At 39.9% G+C, this 20112-nt stretch overlaps 1 protein-coding gene across 1 annotated transcript in view; it reads left to right on the top strand.

Moving 5' to 3' along the window:
- The window catches only part of LOC122805018 (acetylcholinesterase collagenic tail peptide-like), a 951363-nt gene that overhangs the window by 145989 nt on the left and 785262 nt on the right, over nucleotides 1–20112 (top strand). The window contains exon 6 of the mRNA XM_044075274.1: nucleotides 6460–6531. Within this exon, the coding sequence (XP_043931209.1) occupies nucleotides 6460–6531 (72 nt within the window). The remainder of the gene's footprint in view (nucleotides 1–6459; nucleotides 6532–20112) is intronic.

Below are 20112 nucleotides of genomic sequence, written 5' to 3'. Positions count from 1 at the left end.
GGGAGCCATTTTGGACTCTGTACAGCCCCCAGAGTGTTCACTAAATGCATGGCAGTATTAACAGCTCACTTGAGCCTGCAAGGATTCTGAGTGTTTCCATACTTAAATGATTGGCTCCTTACTGACCCCACCAAGCACCTACTGGTTATAGCCTTAAACTACACTCTAATACTAGCAGAATATGTAGGAATCTCTATAAACAGGAAGAAATGCAAGCTGACTCCTTCTCAAACCTTGTAATTTATAGGATTAACTTCCAATACCCAGTCTTGACTAATCTCCCTTCCAGATCACAGATTGGAAAGACTGAGGTCCCAACTCTGGGTGATACTCTCTCAAGACAAAATTTCAGCTCTGGCTGTCCTCTAACTTCTGGGATCAATGGCAGCATCAATTACAATAGTTCCTCTAGTGAGACTACACATGAGGCTTCTTCAGTGGCTCCTACTAACACAGTGGTACCCTTCACATCACCCTAGTCCTTTCAGATCTGAATAACAAAATGATGCAAATAAGATTTATCTTGGTGGATGAAGCCAGTGAAAGACCTATCACATCGCCCTTTCTCCCCATCTCAACTCAAAGCCATAGTGACAGCGGATACTTCCCTGACAGGGTGGGTGGGGCATTTTCAGGGAACGAGGCCAACCTGCATATCAGTGTTCTAGAACTGAAGGCAGTGCTTCTTTGGTTGCAAGCATTGCAATCTGTTCTCCTGTCAAGGACAATTGCTATACACTCAGGCAACATGTCAGTGGTCTGTTACATCAACAAACAATGAAAAACCAATTCCTACCTATTGTGTAGCAATGCCATGAGAATTTGGCAATGGGTGATAGCTTCCAACTGCTTTCTGACTGCAATGCACATTCCCAGGAATTCCAACATGATTGCAGACAGACTGAGCAGATGTATCCTCCTGCCTCTTGAGTGGTCCCTCAATTCAACCATAGCGATGAAGATCTCCAGCCGCTGGGGTCAGCCTTGCTGAGACCTATTTGCCTCACCACCAAATCACAAATGTAGCAGCTACTTTGCCCTAATTCCCCCCACAGGGGGAGTCCCTGAGGGATGCTGTAATACTCGATTGGCCCACGGGACTTCTGTATGCTTTCCCTCCCCTACCCCTGATCCCACAATTTCTAAAGAAGCCCCATTGGCTGAGAAGCAGAGTAATCCTCATTGCACTCTACTGGCCCTGACAAGTTTGGTTTCCCTTTCTTTGGCCTCACCTATGGATTCTGGATCTAACTCCAGAATTGATCTTGCACTCGCAGGGGTTGATTGACCCAAACATATCCAGTCTCAAGCTGACAGCTTTGTTTCTCCACTTCCAGTAATTGCCAGGCAGAATAACCTTACCTCCCCTGTACATAACATTCTTCTGGCTTCACATATATCATCCACCAGGAAAATCTATCTTAGCAAGTGGAAGAGATTCCTTATTTGGTCCCGACAAAGAGAACTAAGCCCTTGCTCAGCTCCTATTAGTGTGGTTTTGAATTATTTGTCAGGTCTTCTTCATTCAGGAGCAGCAGCCTCCACCATTTGAGTACATTTGGCTGCTATATCAAACTTCCATAATGGATTCCAAGACTCATCCTTAATTTCCCATCGTCTCTGTAAAACCTTCTTGAAAGGAGTGTCACATATCAGACCACCCTTTAAAGAACTGATCAAGGCTTGGAGTTTAACACTAGTACTGCAATCCCTGACACAACCACCTTTTGAACCTGTTGCCACTTGCGATATGAAGTTCTTATCCTGGAAATCACTATTTTTGGTAGCCATTACCTCAGCAAGACACATTTCCGAGCTTCAGGCCTTGTGCATAAAACACCTTTACATGGTCTTTCAGAGTATCACTCTGGACTAACCCTTCCTTTTTGCCCAAAGTGATTTCAGAATTGGCAATTAACCAGACAACTGATATACTAGTCTTTTTTCTTAACTACTCAAATAGAGGAGAATACTGCCTTCATTTGCTGGATGTACATAGACAATTATGATTTTATCTCGACAGAACTAAATCAGTATGTAAATCAGGCCAGTTGTTTGTTTCCTGTTCAGGTCTTAAATTGGGAAACTTTGTTTCTAAAGTGACCTTATCTAAGTGGTTGAGAAACTGTATATCCTTTGTCTACCAACATAATAAAATTCCTCTACCGAGCAAGGTCAAAGCACACTCCATCAGACCAATTGCGACTTTTGTTGCTTTTCATTTAAAGGCTTCAATGGATGATATCTGTCAGCTGCAACTTGGGCTACTCCTCATACCTTTATCACTCATTACAAATTGGATTTGGTCTCCAGGGGGAGAGCATCCTTTGGTTCAATGGTACTCAGGAACATCCCTCCATAAGGGCCTCCCAGAACATAAAGTAGCTAGGGACTCTGTCCCATCAGTAAGGAATGAATGAAGATTAACAACATCAGATAAAGAAGTTATGTTCTTACCATAATGTTCCATCTGTGTTGTTCATCTTCATTCATTCATTACGTCCCACCCTCCTTCCCCCTCCGAGGGGCTCCTGGAGGTTTGGATTTGGTCCAAATCCCACATTAGGGGACCTGCTTCTGCTTTCCTTATCACGGGCAAACTTGATCTGAGGTAACAGGGAGAGGGGCACTATGGGTAAAGCTTAGCTCTAGAGTTTTTTTGGCTGGCACAAGCTTGTTATAAGGCTGACTCAGTTCCGAGGATGGAACCGACACCCATCAGTAATGAATGAATGAAGATGAACAACACAGATGGAACTTTATGATAAGAGCATAACTTCTAGCAAACAAAATCTGGGGAGCTTTCCTAGGGCATGATGGGATAGGGATACAGCCATGAGCCAGTGGAAGAATTTGAGCTTTTGTATACGGCTGAGTCAGAACCGAGGTTTGGTTCCAAACCCAACCAGTGAAGAATGAAAGCAAGATGGACAACACACAACTCTGGTGACCACATAACTTCTTTTTTTATATGTTTTTCTACTAGTTTCATAATCTCATTTTTGTGTAATGTGTATTATACCTGACGAATTCTTCATTTCTCTCATAATAATGTTATTTTCTTCAACAAATTTACTAAAATGTGGTACAATTTCTTCTTTATTCCATTAATGAAATACCTTTTCTTGCACAGTAAGTGTTTTATTTACATTTTAATGTATATAAATCTTGTTCTTTGATAAAAAACTTTCTTTGCTTTTTTTCTAAACTATCAAAAATATCATTACTTAACTTCTTGTACTTTATTTTTTCTCCCTTTCTTTTCCCTCTCCCATCATATATAACAAGTCTTGTACTTTTGTTTACCGCACAACCACAATTCTAACTAGTCCATGTAAAAATCTGTCATTTCTACACGAGTTCACCATAAATTTAGTATATCAGTTTTCCCATTGTCATCCCATTTAACTTCATTAATAATTTGTATCCCCTTTCCTACTCTTATATAACTAGAATTTCCTTTAAAAGTAATCCAAATTGCCTGATGATCTAAAAAAGAAACTGCCATCAGAACACCTTCTTCTACTGTTAGTAATCCTAATGAAATTAAGAAATAATCTATTTCAGTTTTTTGTTCTCCTCTATTATAAGTCCATGTACTTTTCTTCCAAATTTACAGTTGCCCATATTTTATATCTAACACTTTTTAAACATGATAAGCTTTCTTTTTATTTTGTCTCAAATTACATTTAAAATCACCTACTACAATTATTTCCATATTTATAGCAACATATTGAATTACATTTTAAGCATATCTTCTCTATCTTTGTCACATGTGCATAAATTGCAATAATTCTAAAAATCTAATCTGTCCATCTTTCATCAAGAATTCTTATTCTACCCATTATAACAAATGTAATATCTAATATTTTTATCATATCCTTATATAGAATAACTATCCCTGAACAAGTCTAGCTCATTAAATTCCAAATGATGTCTTTCCCTTCCATACTTCAGTTTGGAGTCTCTCTTCATTAGTTAGAAATCTAGTAACTTCTAATATAATAATGTCACTATTCTGCTTTTTGGACCACTCAAGGATGCCCATTTCTCTTACTAAATTGTTTAAACTTTCACATTTATTACTAAGATTATACAACTGATAATGTCTTGTTAGTATTCTTTTCATCCTTTCCCTTTCTTTTTTTCTTTATTATGTCATTCTATATTGTTTTCTCTCTCGCACCCTTTTGCCAATATAATTTCTTTTCTGTTAAACTAAATTCCATTTCATTTATTCACTATCACTTAATCCTGATTCCTGACCCTTCTTCTCCCTTGTTTGCATTAAATCCTATACTCTTTATTTTTTGTATTTTTTCCCTTTCTGATGCATTGATCTGTTCCTGTTCTGGTTGTGTAAATACTGTCTCTCTTTCTCTATATATGTTCATTTACTTGATTCTGTTCTACCTGCTTATTTAATATCTCTGATTCTATCTCACTTAATTTTTCTTCACATTCCATCCCTAAATGTTCTATTTTCTTATATTTATAACATCTTAACTCACTGTTCTTTATATCATGTCCTATCTTTCCACAGATAAAACATATTCTTTTTTTATAACTGTTAATCAAATGGTCACGTTTTCCACATAAAATTCTTCACATTCCATCCCTAAATGTTCTATTTTCTTATATTTATAACATCTTAACTCACTGTTCTTTATATCATGTCCTATCTTTCCACAGATAAAACATATTCTTTTTTTATAACTGTTAATCAAATGGTCACGTTTTCCACATAAAAAGCATGTTTTAGTCTGCCCCCAATATTTCACCATATTTTTGTCCTCTTCTACATTTATGTTTGGAATATGAACAATATTTTCCTTTTCAATTTCAAAATCACATGACAATCTCAAGCCCCAGTCCACAAACCTCTATTATCATATACTTTTGAAACATCTATTATATCTTTAAATAATTTGGATAAATGTCTTTTTAAAAGTCTCTTTTTCTACTTCAGTATTGAATTGTTTGTGAATCTTTTTCTTAATCTTTCTATAATAAATTCCAGGGCGCACAGTTCTTCCTTTTCTCATATTCTCCTAGAATTTTTTCTATCATTTGACCAGTTCACAGTATGTCTCTGTTTATATGTATAAATGCTCTTACCTCACTGGCTTTACTTTCTAAAGGTGTAATTATTTTGTTGCATACCTTATATTTGTCCACTTCTCTATTTTCTTTATTCTCAGGTCATACTATAAAAGGTTTCTTTTTCTTGTACTTATTTCTTTCTTCTCCTCTTTACCTTTTTCTGCTCCTAACTTCAGAATCTCAGCATATGACTTTTTCTTCACTGCAGACTCTCACTCTTCTACTTGTGAAACATCATCCTTCTGTATCCTGTCCATTAATTCTTCCTAAGAAACATCTTTACCACTCTCAGGTTCACTCTTGTTTGCCAATTCCATAAGTAAAGCACCCCTCAACCCTCCGGATTGGAGGGTTGTAACAACACACACTTGTATTGAATATTCCTCCCTAAAGACATTCTGCTGAAAAATATCTTGTAAATCAATCAAAGCCATGACTGCCTTTTCCTCCATATTAGCACGTTGTTTTTGAAGGGGCTTGACCACCTTACAACCTATATCTCCTTCCCACAAAGGCTTGCCTGCCTTTGCTTCACTCATGAGTGTTTCTGATGTTGGCACAGCCATATTCTCTTCTTGTACAACACTTTTATCTTTTATATTGGAATATTTACTTATCTTCTGTACAAAATCCAATTAATGATTCATGGATGGCTCCATTTTGTTCTGTTGTTTTTTTCCCTGCTTCTTTGAGCTGTCACTGCACCAGGAATGGAAGCAGGGAGTGTCACATCAGTAGTGCTCCTTCTGCTCAACAGCCACAGTGTAGGGAAGTTCCCTAGTGCCTTTGTCAAACCTCTCCTAGTAGAGCAAATACCATCTCAAGTTCCCCTGAAAAGTGGTCAATAGCCTGGTGGGAATAACCTGGTCAAAAAAAAGACAAATAAATAAATAAAACATTAAGTATCTTCAGTCTTGCTGTGTAATTTAAATGCATGGCTTTTTCATGCATTTAGTTTATTTGAACTTTATCCTTTCAGTTTTAAAATACATAAAGAATCTGACTGTTTCGCACTTGCTTACTCCAAAACTGTTACATTTTGCAAGTATATGTATTAAAATAAGTGACATTTGATCCATTGATGAAACAGCTACCGATATACAACTCAAAAATGTATAAATATGTCAGAAATTTACTATGGAATTCATCTTTAAATACACCATGTCCTCCTGATCTGTTTACTTCTTCTAGGACTGTTTATTAACAATATGAATGCACTAAAATGTGTGGTGATAAAAGATAACATTTGCAGTTTATACTAGCATTGAAAATATGATTAATTTCTGATAATCTAGTACATCATTTAATTATAATAGCAATGACAGCAATTAACTCTTTATTTATTTTATTTTTTAGGGACTAACGGGACTTGTTGGTGTGCTCGGAGAGCCAGGAGTAGCTGGACCACTAGCATTACAGGGCCAGAAGGTATATTCATTTATTTTCAAGAATGTTTGACATAGGGCTGTTTATCCTGCAGTCCATACCACAAAGTTTAAACTAGGAGAAAAACATCATGCTTTCTGGAGTACTCTGCAACTACTTTAACAAGCGGATAAGTTAAGTATAGTGACTTGATCAAAATAATACAATGTGATTGTATTAGAAGATCTCAAACCTGTCTTTTTCATGAAGTATTTTTAAGAGAATGGATATAGTTTGCAATTTTGTTTGCACCTTCAGTCTGGTAAATTTCATTTCTAGAGATGTATTTTACAAAGTTTGCAGTTTATAAGCACCCACTTGTTGCTCATAGGATCACTAGGCAAATAGGTCTTTCCTCCTTCCACATCCAAAGCATATACATTAAAGACCTGGATCCTAAACTCAGGGTTTCTAAGTTCAAGGACCAGAATCTTGAGGAGGTTGATCAATGTTTGCTTTCCCTAATAGTTGCAACCACTCAGCATGGATTCTGGCCAAAACATAGCACAACCACTGCCCTTATCTCCTTTACTAATACTATCTCACTGGCTCGTGACAATAACAAACTCATATCCTGCTTATTTCTAGACTTTTCTAAGGCTTTTGAAACCATCTCACATTCTCTACTTCTGGCTAAACTAACCTCAATTTCTCCTCTGCTACTGTCTCCTGGTTCTCTAGCTATTTCTCTGATCGACTACAATCAGTGAAATGAATCTCTGCACCCCCCCCCATTAAAAATGGGAGTTCCTCAAGGATCCATACTGGGTCCTTTGCTATTTAATATCTTTACCAATCTACTCTATATCTTTTGCTCTGAGTCAACACTTGTACAATATGCAGATGACTCTACTGTGATTATAATCTCTGACTCTCCTTCTGGTCTCATCTCTACTACTCAAGAAGCCTTTACATCTATAGAAACCTGGCTTACCAACAACCAATTAATCCTGAACCCCCAAAAAACAAAACTTTTACATATTCTCCCTAAATCCCTTAACTATCTCAAAAGTAACTTCTCCATACTGTCTCTAAATAAGACTCCATTTGTCCCAGAAACTAACACCAAACTCCTTGGCATCACCATAGATGATCAACTCAAATTTGACTTGCACATAAACAACTGTATTAGAAAGACGCACCAGAAACTAGGACTTTTATACAGAAACAGAAAGTTTCTAACTTCCAAAGCCAAAGTAACCCTATCCCATACTTATCTCTTACCTACTCTACTATATGGCTCATAAGTACTCAAAAATCTAAACTCTACTCTCCTAGCAAAACTTAACTCAACATACAACAAAGTAGCCAGATTCTCTACCCAACATACCTACAAAACCCATCACTGTGTCTCACTTCAGCAACTAAACTGACTGGAACTTCTTAACCTGCTTCTTTTTTCCCAGCTCCAAATTATTCATGCTATATTATACCAACCTAACTACTGCCCTAACTTATCTTCCTACATATCCCATTATTCTCCAATAAGATCACGTTGAAGCTCAGATCAAGAACTACTACTTATCTATAAACCTAGGACTAATATGGGATGCAATGTATACAACTATAATCCTACCATAGCCTGGAACAAACTTCCTCTCCATATTAGAGTCCTAAATCAAGCAAAACAATTCAAAGCTGTTTCTAAAGAACACTTAAAAACTCTCTGGTCCTGTCTCTGTTTACACCCAACATAAAACATTTCCCCATCCCTACTTCTACCTACCAGCTAACACTTTTCCATTCCATCACCCTAAATCCTCCACCTGTATCCACTTCCCTATCATCCTTTAGTCTATCAGCCCTACTTAACTAAAATGTACTATTCTTTATTCAAACTCTTCTCTTTACTAATACCTCCTCTAAACTCATATCCATAAACAAAAATGTTTTATATTTAACTATTTCCTTATGACTGTATATTTCAATCTATTCTCATATTCCCAGCATACTATCTAATATGATATAAAAGACATAACAATTATCTAATCTTCCTCATACTAGATAATAGATCCTCAGAATATGTTTTGTAATTTTATTTTTTGTTTGTATATTTGCATCTGTTATATTTTTAAATTGTAATCCTATAATATTTTGAGCTTTTCTCCCCAGAACTCCGCTAAAAAGGGCTGATTTTTTTAGCTCAGCCGGACTCTCCTGGTCAACAAATGTAAAATAAATAAAATAAAATATGGAACTTAGCACCATAAGTAGACTTCACCTCTCCCCTCACATCCAAGCATATACATAATGGTCTGAATACTCAGCCCAGGGACACTTAATTGATGGATTAAAATCTGGAATTGGAAGTTAGTTTTACATAACATTTGCAAATGGGATTAAGCATGCTAAATTAGGACACCTTTTCACCCCACACTTTAACTATACCCACCAGTGACTCTTCTATCATATCCTTGTAAGCACCCATGTTAGCAGAAGCCACAGTCACTCCCCATCTGTGCTTCTATGTTATATTGGGTAAGTCATCTGATCCACAAGATATAACTGTTACCAACATTCTGCCTCCAAAAATTGTGATCAGCAGGTCACTGAACCTCCAGCCCTAAGTCCGTACTTAGAATATGGCAATTGTAGAAGGTTGAGAAAATGTAGTCATATTTGTCAAGGCCACTGCATTCCATGTCTCATGAGTCTGATGACCATATTAAGTGATGCTACTGGCTGTCTTGAAGAATTACCTGTCACCAATTAGTGCTCCTTTTACTTGAGTAACATTATTATTTGGCCTGCAAATTAAATGTCTAACACCTCTTGTAATTGCCTGTTGACAAGGATTACCCTTCACTACTCAGGGCTTCCTGTGCTTGAAGTACAGTGAAGTGCATTGGGCAGTTTAAATACCTAGTACCTATCCTGCAATGGCTTTTATGATTGGGATGATGATAGAGAGACCACAGCATTCGCATTCTCAGGGGCTCATCATAAGATCATTAGGCAGGTAGATTTTGGCACTTTGTTGACATGATGTATTACAAGATTTCTTCATATGTATTAAGTGTTTGTTAAAAACAAAATGTCCAAACCAATTATCCACAAAAAACACACAGGGTAACTCTCTTCTGAAAAACCAGACTCCAGCAGGTAAGATTATTAGTGCTTTTGTTCCTTTTATTCACACTCCAAAACAGAACTTCATCAGATACACTGATGGATATTAAGTGTTTGTTCTATGATTTTAATTCTTTTAACTGAGCATAATTAAGTTAACAGATGCAGAGGGACTTAGTTGAAATACTGTTCTAATGTTATTTTTTAAAGAAAGCTATATAATTTCTAAACATACTTTTTACACATTGATATAACTGGGTAATTGCATGACAGATTCAATAAGCTTTGGGCAACTGCACATGCTTTGCCTATAATATTAGCTATATGGATATCAAAAACACAATCACCAACTACAAGTCTCCAACATTTTTTACTCTTATAGTTATTGCCATTGTGATATTGTAGGAGAGAAACTGATGCAAAGTATGATGTCTGTACTTTTTCTTTCTTTGGCTCATATTCTAACACATTTTTAAGCTATAATTAAGCTTTCTGAACTCTGAAGAAGAAACATAATTGAAGAATTACATTTCTAAAAAGTCAGCATCAGGAGAAATGTATTTATTATTTTATGTAATTTAGATGAAATATATATAAAATGTGTGACCTCATTTTATTAAAAAATGCAATTATGATGGATGTTTCTGACTCGGGAAATATTTAATTGTTTGCTTGTAATTGCAGGAGTTGCTATAAAAGACGTGGTAAGAAAGGTCTGAGCTAATAGTCAGATGCAATGAATTGCTAGCAATATGTGAAACTCTGTTTTTACTTATAGCTGCTCTTTGGTCTGTTTTTCCTGTATGCAAGGAAAACTGAATAAATTACCTTTTGTTCCTATGGAGAAAATAATAAGCTAAAATATTTTGAGCTAAAACTAGTATCAGGCAGTCTTACTCTTGACTTTTCTGTATGAATAGCTGCGTAAGTTGTTGAAAGAGAAGCAAGCAAGCCAAGCCTCATTTTTCCTAGACTTTGACACAACAGCCCCAACAAATGCCTGAGACACTGATCAAAATCATGTCACTTAGGGTGTAGTCAGGGAGTTTTCCCTCAGTGTCAACATGTGACAACTCAATCACTTTAAACTGGGATAATGAAAACATGTGTTGTCCTATCTCGCCTTCCTTCTTACCAGGTTGGGTTTGGATCTGATCTTCGGATCTGACTCGGCCTTTATATGCAAGTTCGAGCTCTTCCACTAGCTCATGGCTAAACCCTATCCCAACATGCACTAGGTAACTCCCCAGATCTCGTTTGCCACTAAACAAGATCGGGTGCTCGTTCTACTGGTTCTGGCTAAGTATACTCTTTATTATAATCACTACTGTTAGAAATTGCTTATTTTCACTATTATTTAACTGAAATAGGTAGTTATTGTGCTAGTCAGTTATTTCCACTTTTTTGTGGCTGTTTTTTTTCTGCTGTTGGCCGTCATCTTCCATCTAGGCCTTGTTGTCCCTCTCCCGGCTTCTACTTTAAGAGTTTTAATAGCCCGTTTAAGTTAGAGGGCTCTTATTCCTCTTGTTTTTCTCTTCCAGGAACCTTGTTAAAGACAGTTCATTTAAGTTAGAGAATTTTCTTTCTCCTTAACCCATTTAAGTTAGAGGGCTATCTCTTTCCCTTTCAGTCTCCTGGGCATAGCCCATTTAAGTTAGAGGGCTGTGCCCTCCTTTTATCCTCTATATCTGTTTTTCTTGTAAAGTTTTACTGTTTAAGTTGTTGCTTTTTAAAAGAAAAAAAAACTTATCTAGCTAATTTTCTTTGTTACTATCCCTCTTTCAGGATGTCTTCTAAAGATCTGAAATTGTCAGGTTTCAAAAAATGTGAAAAATGTGGACAGAAAGTGTCCTTAACTGATAGACACACAATTTGTGTCTATTGCTTAGGAGCTGTCCATCTCCAGCAGTCTTGCTCCATGTGTCATTCTTTTAATTACAGGGATCCCCTGGAGAAGAAAAACAAATTGATACTGACAGGACTCTTAAAAAAACACTTCTCAGAAGCAATACAAGAAGGTCCGGGTTTATCAAAGACTGACCAGTCTCCAACTTCGAAATCAGACAAGTCTGGGAAGAGATCTTCCTCTTCTAGTGCTCTATCAGAGCCTTCAAAAAAGGTTGCCAAAATTTCAATAGCGGATCCTAAGTCTGTCAGATCTAAAAAATCTACAGCTCTTACACCATCGGTCTCGGTGCCGGCAGAGTTTGAGTTGCGGAGCTGGTCCACTGTCTTGGAGCCACTCTCCCTTTCTCTAAGATCACCAATACTTTAACAGTCTAAGTCTCCAGCCCCCTCCACTCGGTCTTCCAGGACTCTTATCTGATGATGACGTGGACCAAGTGGTACAGAGGCTATTAAGGACACCGGCACTGGCCAAGCTGTTATTGGATCCAACCCCGAGGGCTTCAGATCTGACCACATCCTCCCCTTCTGCTCAGATTCCTCCTCTGATCTGACCTTGGACTTTGGAGTCAGAATGTCCTGAGCTGATGTTAGTGGAACCATCAGACCTGAGACCTATAACGGGATCTTCAGAGCCGACCATTGCTCTGATGTCCTCGGTACCATCGGAGCTCGAGGAGTTTAGGAGCCGATGCTCTCCAGTCAGGTCCAGGGAGGTGAGTCAGATCAAACAGTTTCAGGTTCGACCTTGCCTCTCGAGGCATCAGCTGGGGTAAACTCAGCTCCTACCTCAGTCTTGGGGCCTTTGTCCTTGATCATGGGGGTTCCCATGACTTCTTTGGATCCAGAGATATCCTCAGATCAGGGACAGGGGTGCTTTTGAGGTGATGAGGAGAGTACTGTCTCCACAGACAGTTCTGCTGTCATCTCCAGACATTCTACTCCCAAAAGCACTGGTATCTGCCTCTATATCCTTGCATCCACAGGGATGCAGAGATCCTAGGTCTCAGGATGCCCCACAGGGCACCCCCACTCTTCTAAAACCTCTCCAGAGTACCCGTCTGAAGAGGTCCTTTGGAAGAGATTATGCAAGAGGAAGCATTTAGACTCCCTGTAGGAGTCCATCACTTCTGATATGGACCTCAATGAAGCTGAAGGGTCCCCATGGTTGCCTTCTGCTGATGTCTCCTTCTGAGACATCTTAGAAATCCTGAAACAGAGAGGTGGCTGGAAGTCCACTAATCCTTCGGATCTCACCCTTCCTCCACTTGGGCGTCTCAACCTTTCGACAAACTTATGGACTTAGTTTCTCGGAGGGTGTGGGAGTCTCCAGATTCAGTGGAACCTGTTCCTAGGAGGCCAAATAAGTTTATAACATCTTCGCCAGACAAAACCTTTTTAACTAAGGGTGTCCCAGTAGATGCTATAGTGGTGGTGGCAGCCACCAAGAAGGAACTCTCAGAGACATATTCTTCTGTTCATCCACTGAACAAGGAGTCTCACACAATGGACAGATATGGAAAGCACATTTTTTCTTCAGTGACTTTTGCCTCAGATCGCTGAATTACCTTACCCATTTTACTAGATTACAGAAAGACCTCCTGAAACAGCTAGGAGATACTCTCCAAGGCTCAGTAGCTGAAGGGGTTTCAGATAAAGCTTCCTCTCAGCTCTCTACCTTAAACTCAGTTGTCAACTCCTCCGTGAGGCTAATTTCTTATGCAGTGGATGGAGAAAGTAGAGCAGTGGGTTCAGGAATTTCCTTAAGGAGACATTCTTGGATGTGCTTGTGTGACTTCGTGGAGCCCTTTAAATCTTCCTTTGTGAATGCCCCATTAGATGGCTTATCACTGTTCGGGCCCAAAGTCAAGGACACACTAACCAGGTGTGAGCAATAAGGAAAGACTATGTCTGCTGTTTTTCCCTACCTACCAGGCCTTATCCTAAAGGTTAGAAAGAAGTGGAAAAATGTGGTTCAGAAAAATCTCAGAGAGCTTTCCAGGACACATGTGATGAATTTTCCCCCAGGGGCAGAGGGGGAAGTAGTAATGGAAGATGCCAACCTCATTACAGAAGAGGTCCGCAGAATCAGGGTGACAGAGAATCTTTCTTTGGTAAGCCCTTTCAGTGCTCCTGATAGGAGCCCCACCTGTCCATCTCTAGAGGCAGTTAGGGGCTGCTTATCTTTGTTGCTAGGCCTCTGGGTACAAAGATAAGCAGCCCCTGCCCATCTCTAGGGGCAGTCAGGGGCTGCTTATCTTTGTGCCCAGAGGCCTAGCAACAAATAACAAAAGACAAATGGGTACAAAGCATCATATCCAGAGGTGACTCTATACCCTTTTCCTTCCCCGTCCCAAATATAAAACATATCCCAGATATTCCACCCAGTCAAAGGGAACAGGCAACGTTAGAAATTTAAAAGTTGTTAGACAAAAGAATCATCCAAACAGTCCCCGCAGACCAAACAGAATCCAAAACTTACTCAAGATTCTTTTTATTTCCAAAGAAAACAGGGGACAGGAGACCAGTTCTGGATCTCAGCAATCTAAACAAATCAGTAAGATAGTCCAAGTTCTGGATGGTAACACTGCAGTCAATACGCCCTTTTCTGGGACAAGATGATTGGATGTGCAGACCTCTAGGATGCATACTACCATGAGAAAATGGACTGGCAATCCAGGAGACACCTGCATTTTTGGCTGGAAGCCAGTCACTACCAGTTTTGAGCTCTGCCCTTTCACCTCACTACAGCCCCCAGAGTGTTCACCAAATGTATGGCAGCAGTCACGGCTCATTTGAGACACATAGGATTCTGGGTGTTTCCATACTTAAACCAAAAGTACGATGGAAGAAGCAAGCCCACCTTGAACCAAAACCAATCCCTAAGCTTGCCTGGAGGATCCAAATAAAGGTCGGAAACCTTAAAATACACTTTTTATTCGGAAACGAAAACAACCACAAAAGGCAGAAGTGTTTTAACTGTTCCTAAAGACTGTGGTTTTCTGCCTTTTGTGGTTGTTTTCGTTTCCGAATAAAAAGTGTATTTTAAGGTTTCCGACCTTTATTTGGATCCTCCAGGCAAGCTTAGGGATTGGTTTTTGTTTCCATACTTAGACAACTGGCTCCTAACTGCCACCACCAAGCATCTGCTAACAAAAGCAAGAGACACCACCTTGCAGCTCTGATGTCACCTAGGAATTACAATAAACTACGAGAAATCTGCCTTGCTGCCTTTTTAGCATGTCGTATTTATAGGAGCAGAATTGGATCCAACAAACATGATGGCCAGACTTCCTCCAGAAAGAGTTCAAGTTCTATGACATCAGGTTTTAAATCTTCTTACAAAGAAGAAATCTTAAGCAAGAATAGTCCTAAAAGTCTTGGGGACCATAGCAGCAGCAATAATCCTGATCCCCTTTGCATGTCTACACATGACAATTCTCCAGTGGCTATTGTCCACTCAGTGGTTAATGCAGGAATTGCTGATGTCCCGCAAAATAATAATAACAGAACCTTGCAAAAAAGACCTTTGTTGGTGGCTTTACTCCACTCATGTGATGCTAGGTTGACCATTTGCACTTACCCAGCCATTGGCCATAGTGACCATGGACGCCTCTCAAATAGGGTGTGGGTGGGTGCGGGGGGGGGGCATTATCTGGGAAAGACAGTCCAAGGCACCTGGCAAGATCACAAGGACCATTTGCACATCAATGTCCTAGAGATGAGATCAGTGCTTCTGGCGTTGCAAGGATTCCAGGACTATCTTCCATTGGGAACTATTGCAATACAGACAGACAACATGTTAATTGTATGGTACATAAACAAACAAGGAGGAACCAGATCTTACCCCCTTTGTCAAGAGGCCCTGAGAGTATGGCAGTGGGTGGCCTTCTCCCAACACCTTCTGATAGCAATGCACATCCCGTGGAAATCCAGTGTGATAGCAGACAGATTCAGCAGAGGGATTATGATGCCTCATGAGTGGTCCCTAAAACAGGAGGTAGCTGAAAAGATTTTCTGCAAATGGGACCAGCCTTGCTGTGACATTTTTGTGACATCCATGCATGCCAAATGTAGCAGCTACTTTGCCCTTATCCCCCATCCAGGGGAGTCACTAAAGGATGCATTTGTTCACGATTGGCCCTCGGCCTTCTTTATGCTTTTCCTCCCTTTCCATTAATACCCAAAGTTCTTCAGAAAGCCAGTTGCTTGGGAAGGGACTTGATAGTCATCACCCCATACTAGTCTCATCAAACCTGGTTCTCCTTGCTGTGGCCTCATCTTCAGGAGGAGCCTTGGATTCTGGACTCAGTTCGAGACCTTCTGACTCATGCATTAGGAACGCTCCATCCTTCCCTTTACACCCTCAATTTGACAGCTTGGCTGCTCTTATTCCAACCATAGCCAGGTTTCCTAACCTCTCTTCATCAGTTAAACACATCCTAATTTCTTCTTGTAAGGTTTCAACAAGAATGATATATAGAAGCAAATGGAAAAGATTCTCATTATGGGCTTCTCATAACCACATTGATCCCTTTACTGCCCCAGGCAATTCCATTCTAGAATTCCTAGCAAAATTATTCAATGAAGGTGCAGCTGCAGCTACCATTAGCATTCAACTAGCAGTGATATCTTGTTTTCATATAGGTGAACCTGGCCTCAACATTATGTCTCATAGGCTATGCAACGCATTTCTTAAAGGTACTTTGTTACTACGACCACCGACCCCCCAGCACCATGGGACTTAATTTTCATCCTATCTCATTTAACTTTTCCCCCCTTTTGAGCCAACAGCATCTTGCAAATTCAAGTTTTTGACATGGAAAACTATTCTCTTGATAGCAATTACCTCTGCTAGGAGGAGGGTGTCAGAGCTGCAAGTCTTGTCAATAAAGCCCTCCCACTTGTTTTTCCACAGAGACAGGGTATCCTTACAAATGAACCCTTTCTTTTTGCCAAAAGTATGTTCAGAGTCTAATTTAAACCAATCTACAGAGCTGCCAGTCTTTTACCCAAATTACAGGAATAAGGCAGAATACATGTTACATCAACTTGATGTACTTAGACAATTACGTTTCTATTTACACAGGACTAAGAACTTCAGAAAATCTGACCAGCTTTTTATATCTTTTTCAGCTTCAAAGAAAGGTATATCAGTCTCTAAGGTGACACTTTCAAAATGGCTTTCAGAGTGCATAACCTTCATCTATAAGTCTTAAAACAGAGATCTTCCCCATAGAGTTAAAGCCCATTCTACAAGAGCCATTGCAACCTCTCCCAGTTTTCTGGCCAAACTACCAATTGATACCATTTGTACTGCAGCAACATGAGCAAGACCGCATACCTTTATCACTCATTGCAAAGTTGATTTGGCCTCCAGGAACAGGGCCTCTTTTGGTTCCATGAGTCTGAAGAATATTTTCCCTTGAGCCACCCAAGAAAGATGGTGCTAGGGACGCTGTCCCAACCTGGTAAGAATGAAGGCGAAAAGGACAACAACACATAAAGAAGTTATGTACTCACCATAACATTCCATGTGTGCTGTCCATCATTGCCTTCATTGTTACATCCCACCCTCCCTCCCTGGCCATTTTTACTTCTGGGAGACTGAGCTGGTACTACTGGATATCATTATTCCCTGACCTTCTTTATTGCACTCTGGAATTATTAAACTGTGTTTACTTCTCTTACTGTTATTATAACTGAAACAAGATCTGGGAAGTTACCTAATAGTGCATGCTGGGATAGGGTTTAGCAACAAGCTAGTGGAAGACCTTGAGCTTGCATCCGAGGATTGGATCCGACACCCAACCTGGTAAGAATGAAGGCGACGATGGACAACACAAATGGAACGTTATGGTGAGTACATAACTTCTTTTTCATTGGCATAACAGCAAATTCTGTAGAAAAGCAGTTGGAAATCTCCTGTGCAGAAATTTATATTTCTGCACCGAGAAGATTGCTATATAAGAATCTTTTTCTTACTTTATTTTTCCATCTTGCTCCCCTGATTAAATAGGCACCCCCCATGTAAGGAATTATCCCCCAGATAGTATTATCATGCAGTGACATTTCACAGGATATTTTAATTATAGGCATCCTATAATGCATTCAGACTGGGTCAAAGTGAAGCGATAGCAATTTAGTCGAAAACAAAGCATTTACTGCATTTTTTCTGTCTGTTTGCAAAAAAAAAACAAAATATTTCTCCTTTCCTAAACTTTCCTAGCTAGTTGTTCCAGTGATCAGATTTTGCTGATCCCTGGGCTTTGTATTTGGTTTCTGTGTTCCTCCATTTTCTTGTGTGGCCAGAGGTAGTTTCTTTACTCACCAGTGGGAGTGGGGAGTACTGAGCTGCTTGTTTGTCCTCAGAGGAGTGGTTAGAAGCAGCAACTAGTAATTCGTCGGCCATTTTGGGTCATTTCCTGTTTTTTCCAGCCCCCTGCTATAAAGAACGCTTTGGCAGGCTTTTCTGGCATTAGAGAACTAGGCATAGCTCCTCGTGGTCCCCTGCAGAGTTCCTAAGCCAGCAGAGAGCAGAAAAGCAACTTTCTTGATCATAAGTATTTTTTAAACTTTTTAGTTTGCATTTTTCGATCTTTTGAGCTTTTCGACTACTGTTTGTGCCTATATTACTGTTTTATTACCTTATTTTCCTGTTTTTGTGAGCTTATATTGTTGATTGCACTTGTGGGCTAAAGTATTGCTTGTGTAACAAACAGGCTAATACACTCAAGTGTACCAGCCTTTGATAGCAATTTAGTCGAAAACAAAACATTTACTGCATTTTTTTCTGTCTGTTTGCAAAAAAAACAAAAAAATATTTCTCCTTTCCTAAACTTTCCTAGCTAGTTGTTCCAGTGATCAGATTTTGCTGATCCCTGGGCTTTGTATTTGGTTTCTGTGTTCCTCCATTTTCTTGTGTGGCCAGAGGTAGTTTCTTTACTCACCAGTGGGAGTGAGGAGTACTGAGCTGCTTGTTTGTCCTCAGAGGAGTGGTTAGAAGCAGCAACTAGTAATTCGTCGGCCATTTTGGGTCATTTCCTGTTTTTTCCAGCCCCCTGCTATAAAGCACGCGTTAGCGCTTTAGCGCGGAGCTGCTACCGTTGCACACTAGGGCAGCGGCGGTTAATCAGATTTAAACTATTAGGGCTACCTAAAGTCCACTCTTCAAATTTTCCCTTAAAACTACCTTCCTCAAAGTATACTGCTGTTCTATTTAGTGTATCCTACAACTATAAATTATCTCTACTTGACTCCCAAGTAGACTATTCTCTATCTGTATAGCAAAGCACTTGCTCCTACAGTACTTATCACCTCGATACAGCACTCTTGTTATAGAAAGTACCCGAAAAAGCAAACCCCATTTCTCGGTCACCCACATCCCCCAGAACCTTTTCTTAAGTTTTTCTGTCTATTCCTTCTAGCATGTCGAGGGATCAGTTGCTAATGTCCTCTCCTGCTCAGCTGCTGAATCTGGGAATATTGAGGCAATGTTACAATTGCCTCATGTACACAGACAACCCTCTCCTCCTCCCACAAAACACAAATACATGCGAGAGATGCAACTATATGGCCAAACTGGAGGCTGAGCTCTCTCAACATAGGACTGGCATGACCAGACAGGAGGAGAAGGTAACCACACACACTATAGACCCAGTCTCACATAATACCATCACAACCTCAAATCATACACATAAACACACAAAGACATACACATAAACACACAAAGACATACTCGGAGGCTCTGATCAAAAATCTACCAAAACAGCAGAGGCCACCAAAGCAGACACCCAAACAACTACCACCTCAGAACACAACACCTGCAACACATAGTCCACACAGTCAGAGTGTCAAGCAGTCACAGCCCTTAAGGCCAAACACAATGCCAGACACACTAGTCATTGGTGACTCCATAGTCAGACACACTGACGTCCCGCTCACCAGACTCAGTAAGGAGAAGGTCACAGTAAGCTGCCTGTCGGGTGCTAGAATCCGCCACATAACGCATGCACTCAGGTCTCTCAACAGCAGGTACAAGTATGACTCAATCATTGTCCACGCTGGTGTTAACGACTTGAGACGTACCTCCTTAGACTACATGAAGAGAGACATAGAGGAGCTCTCTGATTATGTAGCCCAAGCAGGTATGACCCTGACCTTGAGCAGTATCCTACCTTCACCAAGAATGATGCCACAATACAGAGATAAGATGATCAGCTTTAACAATTGGCTTAAACTCTGGTGTCATTCAAAGGGGATCCAATGTCTGTCTGCCTGGGATGACATGCTGGACAAGCCACGCTGCTTCGCAAGGGACGGCTTGCACTTGTCACCCCTGGGATTCCGAATTTTGGCAAAGGCTCTTGCCACCCCCATAGTGCCTTTTTTAGGCAAGGCTCAAATTCTAAACCTACCACCCTAGAACAAAACAAAGAAAAAAACTAAGGGTAATGCTGCTCAATGCCAGAAGTCTCAACCTCAAGATGCACGCACTCGAGGCCCTTCTCAGTATGGAGAACATCGATGTCTGTGCTGTGACAGAAACCTGGTTCAAGGCTCCTGAGAGCACCCCAGCACTATCAGGTTTTACCTCATATCATGCGTTCC

The sequence above is a fragment of the Protopterus annectens genome, chromosome 6.part0, assembly GCF_019279795.1.
Source record: "Protopterus annectens isolate FY-2018-M chromosome 6.part0, PAN1.0, whole genome shotgun sequence".
NCBI lineage: Eukaryota > Metazoa > Chordata > Ceratodontiformes > Protopteridae > Protopterus > Protopterus annectens.
Note: the sequence above shows the minus strand (reverse complement) of the source record. Positions and strands in the feature narration are given on the sequence as shown.